Source organism: Cervus canadensis, chromosome 11, assembly GCF_019320065.1.
Source record: "Cervus canadensis isolate Bull #8, Minnesota chromosome 11, ASM1932006v1, whole genome shotgun sequence".
Taxonomy (NCBI): domain Eukaryota; kingdom Metazoa; phylum Chordata; class Mammalia; order Artiodactyla; family Cervidae; genus Cervus; species Cervus canadensis.
Genome location: NC_057396.1, coordinates 60,772,238 through 60,795,890, shown reverse-complemented (window position 1 = coordinate 60,795,890; position 23,653 = coordinate 60,772,238). Strand labels below are relative to the sequence as shown.

The following is a 23,653-nucleotide window of genomic DNA, read 5'->3' as shown; positions in this document are numbered from 1 at the left end:
AGCATCACCGGCACTCTTTCCCATCCTCAGGCTCAATCCTAGGAGCTGGGATTGGGTATCTCTTGCTGTTCCTCTGGTCTTAGAACTCAGCCCACTCCTGGACCACAATGCTGTGATCATCCTCCTCACTCCTGACCAGGACTCCTTTCCCTTTATTTGGCTTTGTTGCTTCTCTGTTGGACTTAACTGTTGAAAGGAACCCTGTCCTCAGGGCGCCTGAGCTGATGACAGCTCACCTCCCTTCCCCTCTCCTCTGCTGCCTCAGCTCAGCTTGTTTTCTAAGCCTGGACTTTTATGTATTTCATTTTTTTTCAAGGTTGAAATCACTTGGACTTATTTACAAAGGCCCTTCTGGCTATTTGCAGAAAAGAATGAAAAAAACCAAAACACAAGAGGGCAGGAAAATAATGAAGGTCTGACACAGTTTCTAGTCCCCTCAGACTCACTGAATCAGAAACTCTGGGATGGGGCTCCTCCAAGTGATTTTCATGCACACTAAAGTTTAAGAGCCATTGATCTGAAGAAAAGAGGGTATCCGACGAATATTTTGGACAAAATGAGGCATCTCATTTATCAGTCTATATTACTGACACTGAGGAATGTTTTAGACATTCTGTGTCTTAAGCCACAGCTATGGTATAATTTTTGTAAAATATCTTAGAAACTTATTTCCACGTGAAAAAAGGTCTACAAGGTTACATAGCAAAATGTTAACAGTGGTTAACTTGAGGGAAATTCATTTTAATTTTCTTTATGAATATTTGTATTTTTAATCTATAAGCATATATTATTTTATAATTTTTTTTTAAAAAAGGGTAATCTAGGCATCTTCCACTTCTCTCTGGCAAAACTGAGATGTAAAAATTAACTCAGTCCCCAGCAGACCTCATTGTCTGGACTAATCAAGTTTTGTGAGGCTTTAGGGAATTCCTGAGGATGTGAGGCAGAGAGAGTGCTCAGCGCTCCATGACTCAATCAGTGCTTCTACTTAAAGCTGCCACACCAGGAAATAACAGGTCCCAAAGCCTGAGAGATTTTGCTCTTCTTAAATAGGCCAACATAAGAAAGGGATGGTAGGGTTAGGAAGGAAGACAGAACAGACTAAAAATGCATGGATTCTTTTGGAAGACACCAGTTTATTTCTGGGAAATTTTTCTTTGTTGCAGAAATTATGTATTTAAGTGCCCCATTTTTCATCCCCTCTTTGTGATCTGACAGTCATTCGACCATGACATTGGTCCTTCTTGGAGCTGGCTCCAGGTAAAAAAATGGCACACACATATGGTGGACGAGAAAGGGGCTTGACAATAAAACAGACTGGTGGAAAATTATCCAGGATGAGACAAAGAGAAGATGGAAGAAAGGTGAGTGTGTATAAACATCCTCAAGATCAAGCGAGGTCCTAACAAATATCCTTTAGCTTATGATGCACTGTGGGAAAATCCTGAGGCTTCCATGGGTTGCTCTCAGGGGACTACTCCATCCGTTCACCTCTGGCAAGTTTCCCGTCAGATGCACTTTATGCATTCAGTAAGGACCCCAGAGCACCTCACCTGTATTGTCATCAGGCACAGAAGCCATTCAGTGTAATCTGTACACATCCTCTTGCTCTTCACTGCCCATAAGCATGTGGGTATGGCACAAAGAGGAAATACATTTGTTTCCTTCAGGATAGCTGTTGTCCAAGAAACTTGGTAAAAAAAAAAAATCTTCCTGCTATCTTTAATAATTAATTGGTTCACCTCCACTAAAGGGAAATTACTTTAATATAAGTAGTTTTGAGGGGGGTCTTTCTACTTTGAGCTACCAAAATTGACAAAAGTTACTCCAATTTTTTTTTTTTTTTTTGGTATCAAGATGCTTTGGAACCCTAACTACACCAGAAGGCAAGAGGTGTTACTGATGTCCCAAGAACTTTCAATGCTGTATAAAACGAAAATTATTTTGCAGACTGGTGACTGCAGCCACCTTTTGAAGAGCCTGGCATTGTCTGTGGCTCTGCCTCATACAGTGTTTCACGTTAGAAAATGGAAGCATGACGTGATTCCATAGGAGAAAGGAGATGAAACCCAGTGCCTGCAGCATAATAAAAAAGAACACAAACACCGGAATCAGATTTTGAATCTCAGCTCTAAATTACACTCTACTTGGGGTAATGGCCCTATCTCTCTGAACCTCAGTGTTCTTATCAATAAAACTGAAATAAAAGCTAATGTACAAGGTTACTGCAATGATCAGTTCAGTTCAGTCACTCAGTCGTGTCTGACTCTTTGCGATCCTATGAACGGCAGCACGCCAGGCCTCCCTGTCCATCACCAACTCCCGGAGTCCACCCAAACCCATGTCCATTGAGTAGGTGATGCCATCCAGCCATCTCATCCTCTGTCGTCCCCTCCTCCTCCTGCCCTCAGTCTTTCCCAGCATCACAAGGGTGTAAGAGGAGAGGGAGAATGAAGAGTTCGTGCTTCATGGGCACAGTTTCAGTTTGGGATGATGGATAAAGTTCTGGAGATGGAGAGTGGTGATGCTGCATAACAATGTGAACGTACTTAAGGTCACGGAACTGAACACTCCAAAGTGGTTAAAATGGTAAATTTCATTTTGTATATTTTACCACAATTTTTTAAAAAAGTATGTAAAGATCCTAGCGCAGTGCTGGGCTCTTAGTAGGTGCTCAGGAAATGCTAGTCTAATTCCTCTTATAAAATTTTTTAATTAAAAAAAAATGACAATACAAAAAGTCAACTAAAATCATGCTCCTTTCTCTCTTAAATTGTGAGAGGCTCTGACTCTCAGGCAAAGCCAGCTGGCACCAGGACCGGGGAGCACCACAGCAAGTGTCTGGGTAGGAGAAGGGAGGCTGCATGAGTCATAATCCCTCAGGCATGCTCAGTTCCCCGTCCACCCCCAAACCCTGGTATGGCACCTCCCAGAATACCAATCCTAGAACCCCCCAACATCTCTCAAAAAAAGCTGGGAAGCTTAAACCATTTCCCAGACCAGACTCCAGGTCATGGGGACAAAGGCATTCACTGTGGCAGCTGGCTCCTCTAAGTGGGAAAGTGACAAGACGCTAGTACTGAACACCAACTGCATAGGCCTGAGTTTATTCCAGTCCCCAGCATTAAGCTGATTGTATCTCTGATGCCTTTGGCTGGATTTAATGGACACAGGCACCAGCAGTCTCAAAGGCCCAGTAAAGGAAGATTAAAAATGCACTTGTCTGCAGTTCAGAGAAAACAATTAATGATTATGTGTTGTAAGTCATAAAATAGAGAAGGGGGAAAATAAGACGACTTATCTCTAGGCACATGAGAACACTGCTTTTGATGGGCAGGCTTAATTAATCTTGATGCAGTGTTCAGATGGACGGTCATTAACATCCCTCGAATTTAGCCCAAGGAGAATGAAATACTTGGGGTACCAATATCCAATTAAATCCAAAACAATACTTACTTTAGGGTCTGAGCTCTTAAACTTTAACCTTTCCACCAACTCTATCATAGCCGCCTTCAGTCCGCCTGAGTCTTTGCTCTAGAAGAAAGGAAAGTCAGGGGTCATTAGACAGCACTTTGTTACTCTCTAGAACACAAACAGTATTTCATGGGACAATGAAACGGAAGGCATTTTTTTCCCTTCCTATCAGCAAGAAGACTAAACGACTAAGGAAAGCTGTGTTGCCCCTTTTCCTCTTCTCTATGGACAAAGACGGTTGGGACATAAATTGCCCAGTGACCTGAGAGAACAATTGAAATGAAAATTAAACACAATTTGTATAGGGTGACTCACTGCTTCATCTCAAGGCTCAACTGGGCCATTATTCACTGAGAGCCAAAGCTTTGCAAGAGATTTCTATCCAGGATGTCTATTTTATGACCAAGTAATTTTGATTTTAAACTTCTACATCACAAATACAGATGTATGCAATACTAAATATCCTTACAAAAATAAAAACAAAAAAAAAATGCTCCAATATTTAACTGGAAGTGGCATTTCAGTGTGCTGGTTGAACACAGGTTTTTGAGTCAGATATAAAACATTTCAAATTTGGGGTCTACATTAACTAGTTAACTAACCTCAGGCAGGTTACGGACTCTCAAAACCTATTCCCTTTTCAACAAAATGAAGATTATAAAAAGGGTTATTCTGAAGCTTAATTGAAATGGTGTTTGTAAAGGCATGAGCATAATATGTGGCACATAGTAAAAGCTCAATAAATGTCACCCGTTGTTGTTACTGCATTATAATGGTTGAGACTAGCATGGTTCAACAGAAATATGAGCCCAAAATGCAAGGCACATATATAATTTTAACTTTTCGAGTAGTCAAAAAAACAAAAGGGAATTAATTTGAATACATTTTACTTAACTCAGTATGCCCACAATATTATCACCGCTACAGGTGATTTCAACATGAGGTATTTTATATCTTTTTCATACCAGAGCTTTGGAATGTAATGTGTATTTCACACAGCCCAATTCAATTTGGATTTACCAAATTTCAAGTACTCTAAAGCCATGTATAGCTAGTGATTACTGCACTGGTTACCACAGATTGAAAGCAAAGACTAAAGCTACACTGCCTGGATTCAAGTCCCCATTCTACCATTAGGTCTGTGTGACCTTAGGCAAATCACTTAGCCTCTCAGAGCCTCAATTTCTTTATCTATAATATGAAGCTAATAATAGTACCCATTTCAGAGGGCTGTAGTAAGATAAAACAAGCTCATATACATCAAGGTACTTGGAACAGAGCCTGGCACATGGTAAAGACAATAGATGTATGAGACATATTTATTATTATTGTCTGTCTCCCTCACAATATTTAAAATTCCTTAAAGGTAATAACTACATCTTTTCTCTGTATCTGCTTCCAGCATCAAGGCGTTTTAAAAAGTACGCTGAACAAATGAATGAATGAATATGCAATCTTAAGATACAAATGCCTTAATAATAATACATGTGTGTAGCACAAAGTCACATGAATTAGTTTGTTTTCTTATCACAACTCCTCGGGGATAGGATAGGATCTTTACCCTCATTTCACCAGTGATGGAAAGGAGGTATGAGAAAATCAAGTCATTTTTATGGGTAAGGGACAATAAATAAGTGTAATATAATCAAACATGACAAATATCTGTTCTTCAAAATTGGCCTCAGAATCAGTGATCTTTTCCCAATTTGGGAGGAAAATTCCAATTTCTCCAAAACAGGGCATACTTAGTAAGTCTCCATCATATAGATTGAAATAGACTAAAGCTTAAATCCTTTTTCCCCCCTCTACCCTCCATTCTCTCCCAAGTCCACAGTAAAAGTCTGATGTAACCTAAGATGGATATCTGCTTTAGATGTGCTCTCCAGATATAGCTGACATTCCCACCCTAACTGTGGTTCTAAGTTTTAATAATTTGTACTTTCAAGATGATGACATCACTTCCCAAATTTCATCACCAATTTAAATCTTTAATCTCTGGTCTCACAGCAGACAGGTGGGAAAAGGAATCTGGAGGTCACATACCAGGAAGTGCGTGAGACCCAAAGTACCTAAAGAAGGGTTAAACTACCAGACACAATCCGGCTTTTATGAGACGATCAGACAATAACGCCTGTCTGGTGATATCATTCCTCTAACCTGATTCTCATTGGCTGAACAAGCAGGTCACTTGTCCCTGGAAAGCTCTCTTCCCCCACATCCCAGCTGCCAGCACCCATTTTAAGCTCTTCAGCAAGAGCCCTGATATATTATGACTTCCCCACCGCCCTGCCTCCCCCCACAGCTCTAGAGAACAGAAAGGAATGCACTAAACTGTGTCTTAAAACATTCAGAAGAGAAACAGGATGACGAAGGAATCCCTAAGAAGCAGACAGCCTGTTTGCTGGCAGATGTGCCTTGTGAGGGGAGATAAGGGAACCCTTAGCCTTCTTTCATAAAAATCCAGTGGGTCAGCAGAATCCTTCCTCCTCTTCACAAAGCAACAGCAGCACTGCCTACCAGGCGAGTGACAGAGGAGAGGCAGAGACCCTTCCTTCAGGAAATTCACCCAGACCACTCCCCACCCCGCGCTCTTCGAGAATATTCTCAAAGATAATTGGGGTCTATGTGAAGCCAGCCTCTAAACGAGTGGTGGAAAAAAACAGTCCCTAGTGGCTTTTTTTAAAAAAAGCTTTAAAAAATAAAAAATAAAAACCCTCCCCCACAAATAAGCAGTGGGGAGACTCTCCCTGCAGTTGACAGCTGCAGGGCTGAGGCAAGAGTGAAAATGGACTACCCTGGCCCCAGAGCCACTGCCTTTCTTTTCTCACACACCCCAGCCCCTTCCTGCGCCTCAACAAGCCGTGTACACAGATGCTCAGGCTAGTACCCCCAAGTTCTGGGAACAGCTCTTTCAAACAGTCACGCTGGGCCACACCTGGAACATAAGAATGCACATATCAGGGGTGGGGTCTAATGGGGTCTAATTCATCTTTTGGAGGATGGGCTCAGAAAAAGCCTCTGCAGATCCTGAGAGCAGGGTCAGGACACTTCATTAGGTAACTCTTGGGTTCTGGGCACTTGGGAGAGCGGTCTAGAAGAGGGGGTGGTGGTGGTGGTTTAGTCGCTAAGTTGTGTCCGACTCTTGCGACCCCATGGACTGTAGCCCGCCAGGCTCCTCTGTCCATGGGATTCTCCAGGCAAGAATACTGGAGTGGGTTGCCATTTACTTCTCCATTAGAAGGGGGCAGGCATGGGCAAAGGAAGGGCCCTCTAAAGCACAGGGTAGGGGCACAAGGTTGTCTATGTCTAAGGTGGTATTTGAGTATGAGTGTCTCCAAAGCATTGTGTGGTATTGTGTTTTAATAGTTTGCTGAGGGCACTCATCAGTCAAAAGGTAACTGGAATAGGTCATACTTACATATTTCCCTACTGTGGTGGAATGGAAGAGGTGCCTCTGAAATTTGTGTTCTAACTGCGAAGTCAGAAGAATTCTAACTTTGGACACATGTGGATCCATAAATGGCCAGATTCTACTATGACAGTCCTTGGGGCAAGCACTGTGAGTGGTGATGAAGTGAGTGTCTCCTGATGCTGCTCTTCCTCACCTCCTTCCCATATGTGAGCCTATCCTTGTTTATGAACCTCTTCCCTCCCCCGAGAAGAGTGTAGATTAAAACAAGACAAATGCTCTGTTGTGACACCCACCCCTCAAAATCTGATCCACACCTGTGGAGATGGGGATGCTTCATAGAAGTTAACTCCTAGGGATAAATCATAATAAAGTCAAAGAAAGGACAAAATGCCTACATTTGAAGTTATTCTTTATTCTCCAAAGCACCTTCCTATGCTCTACCATTGGCATTTCATAATAAAAGTAAAAAGTAGTGTATTCTCACTTTACAGCTGAGAAAAGGCTGGCGGAAATCAAATCAGAAACCACCAAATCAGAGTCCATACACTGTTTCACTAGCCTTACACAGTAACACAATAACTGAAAGGTAGTATTATTGCAATGAGCCAACACATTGGAGAAGACTCTAACGGTGGGAAAGACTGAAGGCAAAAGGAGAGGAAGGTGGCAGAGGATGAGATGGTTAGATAGCATCAACGACTCAATGGACACGAATCTGAGCAAACTCCAAGAGATAGTGGAGGACAGAGGAGCCTGGCCTGCTGCAGTCCATGGGGGTCACAAAAGAGTCAGACACAACTTAGGGACTGAACAACAAGTATATTCTCGTCATACAATAGGAAAAAATGGCTCTGTGGGAAGTTAAATGATATCCCTCAAATTACAGAGCTGGTCAGTAGCAAAATCAGGATCAAAAAGATCCAAATGCAAAGATTTATAACATATACAAGAGAAGAGGTTGGTATCAGGAACACATGGAAAAATACATAAGGGATTCCTATAAATAAGAAAAAGCCAAAAAAGCACAAAAGAAATCCCAACAAAGGATATGAACAGAACAGAATGTGAAATGGCTAATACACATATGAAAAGATGTTAAAAGATGCTCAAACTTACTTGTAATTATGATATCATTTCTTATCCATCATACTTATCTAAATCAAAAAAAGTTTTGATTTGATAACACCAAGTGATGAGAGACTTCGGGGACGTTGGGGGTTTTCATATATTGCTGATATAACAAAGCTACTTTGAAATCACATGCCAAGCAAGTCCATTTTTCACTTTCTTCCCTTGAGTAACACTAACATGTGTCAAGGAGGTATGCACAAAAATAATTATTGCAGCACTGTTTTTAATAGTAAAAACCTGGAAACATCCTAAGCATCCATCAATTGTGGGTGGCTAAATAAACTATGGAATTACAAATGAGGTCTGATATGGCAAATAAAAAGAATGAAGTAGACCGGTATGTACATGCAATGCACAATGCTGAATTTTTAAAAACTTGCCAAACAAGGCATACTATATCATTTATTTAAAGAAATGTAAAACTATTCAATGGGTTACATATGTATGTAAAAGATTAGAAAAGCAATGACTTGGGGAGACTGGTAGTGGGAATAGTGGTAGGAAGAGTCTTAGACTTAGTTAAATGTATTCCTATTGTCTAATTAGGATTTAATACACAAAAAGGGAGGGAGGGAGGAAGCAAAGACTGACCCAGAGTTTCTGCTTTGAGTGTCTCTCTCCTTGAGTTTGCCTATGTATAAATACCAGGGCACTGTTCCCTTTGCAGCAAACATGAACCAAAGGTATAAGAGAAGATTTTCCACCTAGGATTCATATATGGATTTCAGGAAGTTTGAAATCCCCAAACTATCCACAAGATTTGGGAAGGACATGCACTATTCTATAAAAAGGGACTTGAGCATTGCTCAAAGTTCCCCCAAAGTTTGACTTTCCTAGTGTAAAGGGCACTGCATAAAGAGGAGGGAGACCCAGGCTTCATTCCTATTAATTGCTATGTGCGCTTGGAAAAGTCATTTTATATCTCAGAGTTTCTGTTTCTCAACTTGTAAATGAGGAAAAGGGGCCAAATCAGAACCTACAAATTCACAGGCCACAGGCTACACAACTTTTGCTTTTAGGGTGTTGTCCCACACTAGCATGCTAGGAATTTTAAATCAATCGCCAACACTTAAAAACCAGGAGATATGACATAATAAAGATTGCTAGCTTCTTCTGAAACTCTGAAAGGTCTGACTGCACTGGGTTCCCTTTCCACACGGCAGCAACTGGTGGAAGCTGAGGAGCAACTACCCACTTCAGGCAAGACAAGCTCCCTTCAGTACGCCACAGGTACCCTGGATGGCTTCTCATTTATATCACCTTTCTGCTCCCTGTAGACATCTGAAGTTGCCACCCTTAACAGCAGCTCAGAGAGTTTTTTACCTCTAAGGGTTTTTGTATTTGAACACCAAGAAGGTGGCATGTCTTTCCTCAAAGGAATTCAGAATACCTCATGAATACATGTCCATACAAAACACAGAGATGATATAGTTTATTCTAATGTAAGCATTCTTTGAAAGCGGGCAAGAGGTAGAAACAAAGGTGGAATACGGTAGGTAAAGGGGGCATCAGAACAGGAAGTGTTTCTTGACAACCAGTCTCTATGCTTTCAGAGGAGTCAGTCCAGTCTAATGCCTATTACCAGCTGGGGGCCAAAAGAAAAGTCATGTGTCAGCAGAAATGTCAAAATCACTTAGTATCTTAAACTGGCTCCTAAATATTGAATTCTGTATTACAAAGAATCAGAAGATACTGAGTTGCAAAAGAATATTGACTGCCTATGTTTGTTTTTTTTTCCCCTATCCCAGTGGCCTTGCATTGGTACCATGCTTTAAAAAAGAAAAAAAAAATCAATCCAACTTTCTATCATTTTCACAAAATTTTTTGGGGGGAGAAACAATGGAAAAGGATTGGGAGATAGAATATATAAGAAGTCCTCCTAAAGAATCCAACCATAAAGCAAAGTCCTGACGAAAGGAAATTAAACCGAATTTAGTATCACCACTCCATGTCCAAAAATTCTTTTCCATGTTCTTCACATGACTTGATTTTCCAACTCCAAATCTACTCCTATGTTAGGTAACCACCTTTATACAGTTGCTCAGATCCAAAATCATTTTTGGGTCTCAGAAAACCTATCACCAAGTCTTTTCAGACCTAACTCTAAAACACAGGTCAAGTTCAATTACTCTTAACCATTTCTACTAATCCCCGCTTGCTTGAGGTCCAAGAAGCAAAACTGCTCCACTCACCTACCCTACAGTGTCCCTTCTCCCCACAGGCAACAGAGTGAAATTTAAAGGTTAAAATATAAAAGGGTATATATGACTTCCATTCTTCACACACATGCAGTCAGAGTCTATCATTCAACACAAGTTATACCCTACCAGGGTTCACAGACCCAAAGGGTGGAGAGGAGGACAGTAGGGGTGCCTATAATGGCTTTCCCCTACTAGTCCCCATTTCCTACTGGAAAGAAAATGGAGGCTATTTTCCAAGCAGAATGAAAAGGGTGTATTGCCCCTGCCTCCTCTCTGCTTCTATAAAAATTTCCCACAGTTCAGAATGTAAAACAGAATTTAAAGAGGACAACCAGCAAGACGTGTGAACCTAAAATTAGACATACCAGCTGTGTTTTGGTTAGCTAGTGCATAAGGCACCAGCAGGACACTGAAATATACAGGAGCCTCTTCTCTGAAGACAGGTTTTCCACCAGCCTTTCTACCCACCAGAATAGAGCAGGCAGAAGGAGCAGGAGGAGAGGGGGCTGACCAGTTTCCACCCAAAGAAACTTGGTGTCCGAACTTCTATTTCTGTCAGACTAACTGGTCTGGAGTTGAACTCAGAAAAGAACCATAGATGGCTCCATAAGTGTAAGAAGAGTCACTAATCGCTGAGGGATTATTATGTTCCAGGCACTGTGCTAAGATCTTTACATGTATTATTTGGTTTTCACTACAGCCCTAAAAGGAGAAGTAATTATTATGGCCATGTTACAAATGATGAAACCAAGATTCAGAGACAGAGGATGAACTCTCCAGCATGACACACGTAACAAGCAGCAGAGCCAGGATTCAAACTCACAGAGGGCAAAGCCAATTAAGGCAAGACAGGTGGGTTCTTCATATTCATTCTCCCATTTCTCCTTAGTAAGACACTCCAGTTTTAGCTGCACACACCATGGCCTGAAGAAAAGACTGTTTCCTAGCACCCCCTCTTGCAACTAGATAATGCCATGGGGCTGAACTCTGACCACTGAAATACAAACAGCAATGTGTGCAACTTCTGAAAGGTTCTCTTAAAATAAAGGGTTCCCTTCCCTTCTTCACGTTCCTGTGCCTGCTGTCCTGGGATTCAGATATATGGCTGGACCTCCAGTAGTCATCTTGGTCCATGACAAGGACTATACCCTAGGGATGCCATAGCAGAGGTAGAAACTGCCTAGATTCCTAGTAACTTCATGATTCCTCCATACCAGCTTTAGACAGCCTACTTCCTTTTATACGAGAGAAATAAAACATCCGTCGTTTGAGCTGCCGTTATTTTGGACTTTTCCAAATTACTTCACTATTTTACATGCAGTTGAACTTAATGTAAACATTGATGCGGTAAACCCCTATGCAATAGTCTCTTTCCTTGATGCCCTGTGATTATTTGAGATGATTATTCTTCATATCACACATTGACCGAACCTATCATGTACACCTCCTCTCCAGCAGGCACTGTGCTAGGTGCAGGGAACAGAAAGATAAACAACATGCAGCCCTAACCCTAGAAGAATCTATAGCACACACAGGACACAGACGTGTTGGGGAGAAACAATATTAATGTGATACACTGTGCACAGGCTCTCGCTGTGGGAACTGAGGCCGGCCGCCTCACACTTGCGCGGTGTCAGCCCAGTCAGAGTGCACCCAGCAAAGACTCACCTCACACACCGCTTCCTCCAAGCCTTCCTCATCACCTGTCTCCAGCTGAAACGAACTTCTCTTTTCTCTGAGCCCCCATGCGTGCATGCTAAGTTGTTTCAATCATGTCCGACTTTTGCGACCATCTGGACTGTGGTCCCTCAGGCTCCTCTGTCCATGGGATTCTCCAGGCGAGAATACTGAGCCCCCATGACATACTATTTGTACCTCTTTTCTAATATTTACACACAAATAGGCATGTGAAAAAGAATATAAGCTTTCCGATGTCAGGAATCTTTCTTTTCCTCAGTATCTGTCACATAGCTCACCGTAAGTGCTCCAAGATTCACATAAATAAAAATAGCTTAAAAATACCAGTTTTTGACAATAAAGCTAACTGTATGCTACAGTCTGGATATATTTTCTCTAATATTCTATTGAAGTTAAAAGCAGATTACTCTATCTGATCAAAAGCTAGCTAAATACATCTGAACTGAGTTTAATTTATAAATACATGTTCAACAGGAACAATTTAGCATAACACAATGTACATCAGAGTCATTGCCCATATGGTTATTTGCCATAAATTATGGACTTAATACAGTGTATTTGGAAGCTTTTGCTTGCTTGGTTTTATTTTTTTCAATCTTGATTAATTTCTGACATCTGTAAAGGGCATAGATATTGATTTTTTTAATCCTGCTATCATGTTGGCTTGATCCCTACCATAGTCTCACACACACACACACACACACACACACACACACACACACAGAGGCAAGATTCTCATCTCTACCCCACCTATCTGGACTAAAGTATTTATTTCACCCCTTCTTTGTGCTGCCTCCTCTTCCAAGAGGTCATGAGCATCTGTGCTCCTTCCTGCCACATGACAGGTTTAGCCTCTGGCTCTGGATAGTAAAACACAAAACAGAAACAAGAGCGTGAAACTGAGCCAGTTATCCCAGACTGAACTGAAACTTCAAGCAGGAAACACACCAACACCAACAGATCTCTAGCTTCTTAACTGTGGGTCAGATGCCTGGGAAGAGAAAAGGTGGATGTTACCAGTGGACAGACAGGGCAACCTCCATGTTGTGGGCTGTGTCAAGAAAAGGTGGTATCACAGGCACAGACTCCTTTATCCCCAGAGTGACTTAAGAATTACATACCTACCACATCAGCAAACTTACCCTGACAAGTAAGCATCTAATAGCACAATATGTCTATTAATCCATTCTATTCTGATTGAAAGGTTAGGGAAGAGAAAAAGAGGGCACTTCTTGGGAGAGAGCAAGGAAAGTCTGGGCCTTTTCTCACAAGAGTCCTCTTGACAGTATGTACCCTTAATTCCATGGTCTTCCTTCTACAAACCAGTAACTCCAGTCTAACCATGAGATGAACAGGTGACAAATCCCAAGAGAAAGACATTCTACAAAATACCTGACCATTCCCAAAGATTTTGATTTTAGGCTGGGGTGAGGCCAATCCCAGGTATTTTCTAAAGAATCCCACTCCACAGGTGGGTCCAAAATGTGGCAACACAGTGAGAAACACACTGTCTTGTTAACCTACTTCTGACTCCTCTTTTATTCCATAATGGCCTTTTTGCTGTCCTTCCAATACCCCAAGGTAACCTTTATCTTTTTTCTTAATTCTTAGATTATAAGTGTCATGTTAATAACAAAGATTGGGGGAAGAGTCATACCCTTAACAAAATCTGATGGCTTGTCCCCTGCACTTCACCCTGCAGAAGCCCTCTAGGCTCTCTCTAATGGAGTTCCATCTACCATGAATGCTGAGTCCCTTTACCTTAGTCTTAGCTTTTGTCTTCTTGTATCTTATTCTATACAAATAAATGGTGTTTCCCAGGTGGTGCAGTGATAAAGAATCCACCTGCCAATGCAGAAGATGCAAGAGACACTGGTTCAACCCCTGGGTCAGGAAGATCCCTGGAGGAGGAAATGGCAACCCACTCCAGTATTCTTGCCTGGAAATGCCATGGACAGAAGAGCCTGGCAGGCTATAGTTCATGAGGTCACAAAGAGTCGGACACAACTTGAGTGTGCACACACACACACATATACAAATAAATAAGACACTGAGTGGATGACGGTGTGGCCAATGCTTCATGGTTTTATTAGAAGATACACCAAATCCATTCAGTCAGGAATAAAACTATAAATAAGGACATTACAGCAGAAATTCAACCTTTTGCCTCCCTACCAGAGCTGTTTCTTAGGAGCTGACTACACAGGCAGAGCCACTGGCCATGAGGAGATGCAGCAGTGGCATGCCCCCACCTCCAGCCCCTCCAGAGTCACAGCTGTTCTGAGCATGTGCCTAAATCCTTCCAACCGCCCTGCTGCTGCTGCCCCCTCGCTGGGTACCCCCTGCAGTTGTTCCCACTGTCACTTAACCAAACATTCTTCTCTCCTAATATCTATCCATCTTAAAGACACATCCAAGGACAAAGGCAGTGGCTTCAAAACCTTTGCATCTGTCCATAGCAAAGCAATGTTAAAAACTCCACAGATGCTTATAAGTACTTGCTGGATTCTGTCAATTATTTCTCCCTTTGCCATGTTATAAGACTCCACCTTTTCTTCAGGTGATCTTAGAATGAACTAGACAAGTGCACTTCAAACCACAGGACTTGACCCACTAGTATGCAATGAAATCAATTTATTGGGAGAATCTAGAATTTTTTTTTAGACAGAAAATAAAAGAAACAGAACAGAATATATCATACACAGTAAGGTTAATAGTGTTCCATTTGTGTTAGCTAAATGTATGGTGTGTGTGTGTGTGTGTGTGTGTGTGTGTGTAAACTAGACCACAATGTAAACTATATTTCCCCTACTGTAAGTTATGTTCAAAATAATTTTTTAAATTGCTGGTCTAGAGTTCTGAATATATGTAATTGCACTTACATTGTTCAACCAAAACAATTCATTAACTATAGCTACGAATGCAAATTCCCATGGCAACATAATTTTCCTATGAAAATATCCATGAACCAGATCAAGCTCCTTTGTCAGACTCCATGACCTATTTTCAGAATCAGAAACCACAGTCACAGTAAGAGAAACCTGCGTATCTGAGATGAGAGGTTCTGAGTCAGATAAGAGGTCATAATATGGGCTGTGTAACTATGTTTCTATAATAAAGCTGGAGCACAGGCTCAATACAAGTTTGGACCCGCAGAATCCTTTGGAGACCGAATCCTCTGGAGCCAAACTGGAAATACAGCGCAGGAGGAAAGGCAGGACTTTAAAAGTCATTTCAGTGATGAAGGGTTAAATTTATCCCTTCAAGGTGTTTGCCTTAGTCCTTCTGGCATAGCCTCCAGGTTGTCTCTGCCTGGATCCCCTCTGCTCTACAATTACCCCGGTTTTCTGACCATTCTGGCCTACTCTAAGCTTGCTTCATTCTAGAACTTGGCAACAATTTGATCTTCTACTGTCAATATAAGCCACTCACTTCCAGTCTGGCATTGAGATCTCAAAACATATATTGTTTAAATTCCTCTTAACTCTAAACTTAAACATTTAACAAGACTCCTCCTATAATAATAATAACAAAGACAACAGCTAACATTTAAAGAGCACTTACAGTGTGTTAAGCATTGTTAAAGTTTTATCACAAACTAGATTATTTTACTCTCACAAAACACTATTTCTTAACTTTATACCCATTTTAGAAATGTAAAAACACAGCCAAACCATTAGGTAACTTGTCCAGGGTCTAAAAGCCAGTGGCAGAACTAGGATACTTCTGTCCCCCTCTAAACCCACAATGTTGTTTTATTTTTTCTTTATATCACTTACTACATGCTTATGTGCCCATTTGTTCTATTTCCTTCCAATACAATGTACACTCCAGCAGAAGTACACACTTTTTCCATCTTGCTATATTCCCAACGCTTAGAAAGCACCTGCTGTTGGCTGATGCTCAGCAAATACCTGGTGAAAGAATAAATGCAGCATAACAAAGATTGTCTTCTCTAGCCATTATCATGCCAAAACACTTTTAATATTCTGAGACCTACTCTCTTGTCAACAGGTAAATGTACACTGTCCTCAAAATATATGAAACCAAAGGTGAAATGAAACTAATTCATGCTGCAATCAAGCTCTGACCAAGTTCAAATTTTTACTGGATAAAAATGATCAGCCCTTCATCCTAGCTGCCTTACAGAGCAAATGGTATGCCCTTTCTGAGCGGGGAAAATATGACTCTAGTATCTAGAGTTCTTTTAAACAGAGTGTCTAACATTGAATGAAAAATCACGAGAGATGAAAAGAATCATGAAAATATGGAATATAATCAAGAATCAGACCCCAAAAGATAAAGAGAAATGGATCTTTTTTTAAAAGAGCCAAATAGGTGCTCTAGAGTTGAAAAACAATATCATAAATTAAGAATTTAATGTCTGTGTCTCCTTTTCTGCCCTGTATATAGAACCATCATACCATCTTTATAGATTTCAGGAGGTTTAAGAGGGAAGGGACATATGTATACCTATGGCTGATTCATGCTGACGTATGGCAGAAACCATCACAATATTGTAAACTAATTAGCCTCCAATTAAAAGTGATTTTTAAAAAAAAAAGCTAAAAAAAATTAATGACTGACACTCATTGGAGTATTTGAAGCTGAAATAGGTAAGTAAATAAATAAATAGGGAGGTCTATGGAGTGATTTCTAAGACATACTACTAAATGAAAGAAAGCAAAACATAAAAGAGAATTTCTATTGCTCCAGAACCCACAATTCAAGTTTCACCATGAGAAAAACATCAGACAAATCCAACCGAGGGGCGGTCTACCAAATACCTGACTGGCACTCCTCAAAACTATCATGATCAAAAACAAAAACCTACAATATGGCCAGAGGACCCTGGCACTGAAGTCATCAGAGAAAAAACTGGTGAAATTCTAATAAGGTTTAGTAGTACTGTTCCAATGTTATATAAGCAGAGTATAAGAAACAGCTCTATTGATCTGAGTACATTTACTGATCATAAGAAACTGGGATGTGCATTTGATTATAGGCAGAAAGTGATGTTGGGGGGAGGGGACTGCCACTTCAAGAGTATATGAACCAAGAACTTCCAGACGTTCAAGCTGTTTTTAGAAAAGGCAGAGGAACCAGAAATCAAATTGCCAACATCCGTTGGATCATAGAAAAAGCAAGAAAGTTCCAGTAGTACATCTACTTCTGTTTCACTGACTACGCTAAAGCCTTTGACTGTGTGGATCACAACAAACTGTGGAAAATTCTTAAAGAGATGGGAATACCAGACCACCTGACCTGCCTCCTGTGAAACCTGATCGCAGGTCAAGAAGCAACAATTAGAACCAGACATGAGACAATGGACTGGTTCCAAATCGGGAAAGGAGTATGTCAAGGCTGTATTTTATCACCCTCCTTATTTAACTTAAATGCAGAGTACATCATGCAAAAAATGCAAAGCTGGATGAAGCACAAGTTGGAATCAAGACTGCCAGGAGAAGTATCAATAACCTCAGATATGCAGGAGACACCATGCTTATGGCAGAAAGCTAAGAGTAACTAAAAAGCCTCTTGATGAAGGCAAAAGAGAAGTGGAAAATCTGGCTTATAATTCAACATTCAAAAAATGAAGATCATGGCATCTGGTCCCATCACTTCAGGGCAGATAGATGGGGAAACAGTGACGGACTTTATTTTCTTGGGCACCAAAATCACTGCAGATAGTGACTGCAGTGAAGCCTTGCATACTGCAGTCCATGGGATCGCAGAGTCAGACAGAACTGAGCAAAGGAACGAAAACAACAAAGTGGTCCTAAACAAGTTGTACACTTAGGTCTTAGCAGAAGCAAACTCAAATCCTCTTTTGAAGAATCCAGCTTCATGCCAAGGCTTGGGAAATTCCCAAAAAATAATTTTTTAAAGGCAATGAAAAGTTACTCAAATATAACAAGCACAAAAGGAAATAATGAAACCTGAAAATCACCACCAAAAACAATAGCTAGCAGAGACAGATCTACAAAGTCTTCACATACTGGAAATATCAGTGACATTATTAATCAACATGCTTATTGTTCTTAAAGGAATAAAGAGGATAGCAACAGTATGAAAAAAGATAGCAAGAGGATATGATTCATAAATCTATACTAGCATATCTGAAAATTTAAGCAAATCGGACCAACTTCTAGGAAAATGTAACTTATCAAAATTGACTCAAAGGAAAATAGACAACCTAGAGAAGCCTATAACCATCAAATAAATTGAATCCATAGTCAAAAATACCATAAAAGAAAAACAAAATAAATTCTTTCTCTCTCTCATTTCAGATGCAAATGGATTCCCTGGTCAGTTTTATCAATCATTCTAGGAAGAAATATTCCAATCTTATACAAACACTTCCAGAGCATTAAAACAGGAAGAAAATATATGAGAAGCAATACATCCTGACTCATACTACGAAGCCAACATAACCTTGATAGCAAAATCTCAAGAGGACATTACAAGAAAGGAAATTTACAAGCCAATTTCTCTCATAAATATAAATGAAAACTCCTACATAAATTATTAATAAGCTAAGTTCAAAAACATAAGGACATTTCATCACAACCAAGTTGAGTCTACCCCAGAAATGGCAGATTGTTTTAATTGAAAAATATAATAATAATAATGAAGGGATGAAAATAAGACTATATATATGTACACACCTGTATCTGCAAAAAGAAACACTTGAACAAGTGAAAAAACTAATAAAAGCAGTTACCAAAGGTGAAAAAGAGGTTTTTGAGACATATGAACATAATACTGATTTTCAAATTATTAAGTATATCAATTAATGCAATTCATCACATCAGCATAGCAGAAGAGTAAAATCACATGAACATGCGGCAGATGCAGAAAAAACATTTGATAAAATTCAATATCCACGCGGTACTAAGAAAAACTCTTAAACTTGGACTAGAAGGGAATTTTCTTAATCTGATGCAATATATATGTGGGAAAAAAGTTATATCACACTTGTGAAATGTTATGAATTATCCCTCAATTAAGAACAAGGCAAAAATACCTACTATCAGTTTTATTCAACATTCTATTGGTGGTCCTATCCACAGCATCAGGGCAAGGAGGCAAAAAAAAAAACAAGCGTAAGGACTGAAAAGAAACAAATACTGCCCCTCTTGAAAATAATATGATCATGTGTGTAGTATAAATTTACAGATTTATTATTAAAATAGTAAGAGTTTAAATGAAAATCAGTATATAAAAGTTAATCATATTCCTATATACAATTAGGGAAAAATTAAAAATATATTTTACAACACTATAAAACAGTAAGTACCCAGGAATAAACTTCCCAGTAATGTATACGATCTCCAAGAAAAAAATTATAAATATTGTGAGGCAATGCAAAAGACCTAAAAAAAGGATCAGATGACTTCATTTTGTAATGGCATTAATGCTCCTTGTATCAGTTTATAATTTCAATACAATACAAAAAAAGTCTTGCAGACTTTTTTTTTTTTTTTAATGTAGAACTTCATGGTATGATTCTAAGAAATGTAAAAGGCCAAGACTGCTTAAGACACTCTTTTAGAAGAAAAAGTGGACAGGCTTGCTCTACCAGATATTAAGACATGTTACAAACTTATGGTAACTAAGAAAACATGTTGCTCATGCAGGAATATACTAACAGATCAATGGTATAAAACAGAAGTGCCTTCAAAAGAACAGCATGTATATTATCTATGGTGAAACAGATCACCAGCCCAGGTGGGATGCATGAGACAAGTGCTCGGGCCTGGTGCACTGGGAAGACCCAGAGGAATCGGGTGGAGAGGGAGGTGGGAGGGGGGATCGGGATGGGGAATACATGTAACTCCATGGCTGATTCATATCAATGTATGACAAAACCCACTGAAATGTTGTGAAGTAATTAGCCTCCAACTAATAAAAAAATAAATAAATAAATAAAGTTTGATAGATCCTGAAAAAAAAAACAAAACAGAAGTGCCAAGAAACACACTGCACACATATGGGCATTTGATAGATGACCAGTGGCACAGCAGATCAGTACATAAAGGAAAGACTTTTCAATAAATGCTGCTAGAGCAACTGGCCATCTGTACAGGGTGAAAAGTGAAATTGAACCCCGACTTCCACTAGCCAAAAAATCAATACTAAGTGGAACAAGACACATAAAGAACTAATGATAAAGGAAGTTATTGATAAAGTTTACTACCTTAAAATGAAGAACTTCTCTGTTCAAGGCACAATTTTTTTAAAAAATGAAAAGAAAAAGAGAGTAGAAGATATTTGTAATCCATAAACAAAGAAGTCAGTGTTATATATATATATATATATATATATCTCTGTATCTGTGTGTGTGTATAAATTATTCCCGTAAAATAATGAAAAAAAGACAACCCAAATGAAAAAATGAGCAAAAGACCTGAATGAGTAGCTTGCAAAAGAAAAAACACAAATAACATTCAAAGTAGCTTTAAATTTTAAACCACAAGAAGAAACCATAACATATCCATATGACTGACAAAAATTAAAAATTCTGTAATAACAAGTATTGGTGAAGATACTGAGAAAAAGGAACTCTCTGACACTCTTCATGGGAATGCAAATTGGTACAACTTTGGAAAACAGTTGGCAATATCTGATATTATTGAAGATATGTGACCCAACAATCGCACTCCTAGGTTGATATTCCATTTAAATGTATGTAGATGTGCAGCAGGAGATATATACTAGAATGCTTACACCAACACTGTTTACAATAACCAGAAGCTCCAGAATTTGGAAATCAGATATTCATCCTTGACAGAACAGGTAACTTGTGGCATATTTATAAAACGGAATTCTACACAACAATGAATATAAACAAACTACAGTCACCCACTGGATGAATCTCACAATGTTGAAAAAATGAAGCAAATTCCAAAAGAATGCATGATAACAATACAATAGCAATATCAACTGTGTCAGGTTCAAATAAGTTTAGAAATGCATAAATCTGGTAAAAGTATAAAGATAAGCAAGGAAATGACCACCACAAAAGTCAGGATAATGGCTACCTATGGGAAAGAGAGATGGTTATAACTGGAAAATTATAAAAGGGGCATTGGGCTTCAATAGTGCTACTAATAATCTATTTCTTCATCTAGGTGGAGGTTACATCAGTATTTGCTTTATAGTTGTTAGACTGTGCATTTGTTTTCATACACTTTGAGTGTGCATTTTACAATTTTTAAAAAAGAGGAAAAATCCTAACATAGCGGATTTCGTTATCAAAATATTTGCTATCCCAGTGCCAGCAACTGAAAGGTTGCTTAGAGAAACAAAAGATGTCACAATGACAATAAGCTAATGAACTAATCACTTAATGAACTGATCACTCACTTTCCTGCCTGGTTACCTCCAGATGTCTCTCTCACTAATTGGAAGCATCCACAGTATAAATAACAGGCAAATCACCTTCAAATTCATTCATTAAACAAATATTTATTAATATTTATAATATTTCCATACACTGTTCCAGGGGACCAGCAAGGGTCAAGATAAATAAAGGCCCTGTCCTCCTGCAAAAGATAAAGGACAGGGGACCCGCCACTTCCATCCGGATTTTGCCTCCACCCTCTCATTCTCTTTTCCAAACAAGTACCAAACATGAAGAACTAAAAAGGATCTCAGGAATAAACATGAAGTTATCATCAAAACCTAACCTTTGGAGTCTTTTCACTACAGAGGAACCACAAGCTTGGGTTCTTTGGCTAAACTATGGCTTGCCAAGTTTTCAAGTAGGCAAAATGAGTGCCTTATCAAAAACCTGAAAGTCAAGGCACTAGTTTCAACAATGGAGATGCTGTGGGAACTGGCTTATATGGAGTCAAAATACCAAGGAATGGCATCCAAAGACCAGAGGCTTGTCATTTTCCAGACACTGTACCCTAGACTTTGCGTGTACATTTATTTTTCTCAGGTCAGAGTCCAGAACTTTCATCTGATTCTCAAAGGAGTTCAATCAAAAAGGGGCCATTAAGCACTGCTCCCAACAAGCTGAACAGGCCAGCTTTTTAGGGACATGGTGAAAGTGAATGTGGCCACAGGCAGACCACCTGAGTTGAAACCCACGTGTCCTGACCTCTGGGCCTATGCTCTGAATGACTAATACTTACTCTTAGTTCCTCGAAGGCTTCATCGAGGGTGGAGAGATGGTGGCCATGGTGAGCCCCAATGACTGGGCAGAGCACACAGATGAGCTGCTTGTCTTTCTGGCAATAGGTACTCAAATCGAGCCCATGGTCCGGACACTTCCTCTTGGCCACTCTCTCTGCTTCCATTTCTATTTCGGGGTCAAATTCGCTTTCCGCCTCTGTTTCTCCCTCGGCCTCGGATTCTCCTTCTTCCTGGTTGTCCTCCTCGGCTTCGCTCTCTTGCTCGTCCTCCATTTCTTCCTCACTGTCTTCCTCGCTCTCGTCCTCGCTCTCTTCCTCTGTCTCGCTCGCTTCTTCGGGCTCACTGTCTTCCTCGGACTCGCTCCCTTCCCCCGCCTCGCTTTCTAGGGCCTTCTCATTTTCCACCGGGGCCTCGACTGCCTCCTCCCCGGCCCCATCCCCGCGGGCTCCCGGGGTCCAGGCCTGGGCGGCGCAGTGAACGTACTCGGCCAGGTGGTGTCTGGGGAACTTCTGCCCGTGCGCCTCCGCGTGGTGGCGGCAGTAGCAGAAGCCGCATTCTCTGCACACTTCCTCGGCCCCCGGAGCCTCGTCGGGCTCGCACTCATCACACGTGCCGTCGTGCGGCAGCTCCTCGAAGGCCGCACCCCCTCCGGAGGCCATGTGGGGCTCTGCCGCGGCCCGGGCCTCGGGCCTCCCGATCTCGCCGTCTAGCTTCGGCGCGGCCTCCTCCCCAGCCCCGGGGACTGGCCGCGCCGTGTCCCGCAGCCTCGGGGCCGCTGCCGCCTGCTCCCGGTAGCCCGTGTCCGGCGGAAGAGCGCAGGGCCTTCCCGCCGGCTCGGCAGCTCGGCGACCGCTGAGCTTCCTCCCGCGGTTGGGGCACTTCCGGCGCGGCCGCCCCGCGCCTCCGTCGGCCCCCGCGCCGTGCCGCCTGCTCGTCCTCCCGCTGCCCCCGGCGAGATCGCGGAGCCGCGAGGCCTTCGCGCTGCCCCGGTTCCACTTTGCCTCCCCTCCTCCCCCCAATCAGGCGGCCTCCTTTCACTTCCTGAGTCACTTAAAGTGGCGATGGTCCTTTCTGCGTTTCCCGCGGGGGCTCAGCATCCCCGGAAGGAGGGGAAGGATGGAAGAGGTGTCCAGTTCACTCCGCTCACTCTGGAGGCGGGAATTGGGCCCCGCCTCCTCCACTCGCTCTCTGGAGTTGTCAACCTGATTTCTCAGGTCACCATGCAGGTGCATTTCAGCCTCCTTCCTTCAAATTTGTTGCTGCCCGTCTCTGCCCCCGCTGCTGCCTGTTCTGCAAGGCGCCAGAATAGAGTGTTGCTTACCAGACTGAACCTGACCCTTTGGGATTTCCAGGGGAAAAGGTTGTGTTTGTTCACTCTAGGCTCAGGGAATCGGAGTCAGGATGAGCAAACAGACATTTTCCATCTAAAGCAATACTATGCTTTGTCTATTTGCAAAGTCTATTTGCATTCTTGCTCTCTTAGGGGCTCCGAAACTCTAGAATGGTAGCCTCTGCGCCTTTTTTCGAGAGTTTGCCTTGGGTTTGGCTGAGATGTCAGTGAAAGTAGGTAGGGAGAGACAATATTTGTCGA

At 41.1% G+C, this 23,653-nt stretch overlaps 1 protein-coding gene across 2 annotated transcripts in view; it reads right to left on the bottom strand.

Moving 5' to 3' along the window:
• TRIM44 (tripartite motif containing 44) overlaps positions 1-23,064 on the bottom strand; it is a 106,386-nt gene extending 83,322 nt beyond the window's left edge. For both annotated transcript variants that reach the window (XR_006271984.1, XM_043481437.1), the window contains exons 1-2: positions 22,062-23,064; positions 3,457-3,534 (exon numbers count right to left, since the gene is read on the bottom strand). Coding sequence is in view for 1 of the 2 variants with exons in the window: in XM_043481437.1 (XP_043337372.1) it covers positions 3,457-3,534; positions 22,062-22,721 (738 nt within the window). In the remaining variant the exon portion in view is untranslated. The remainder of the gene's footprint in view (positions 1-3,456; positions 3,535-22,061) is intronic.
• Between the last annotated feature and the right edge of the window lie 589 nt (positions 23,065-23,653).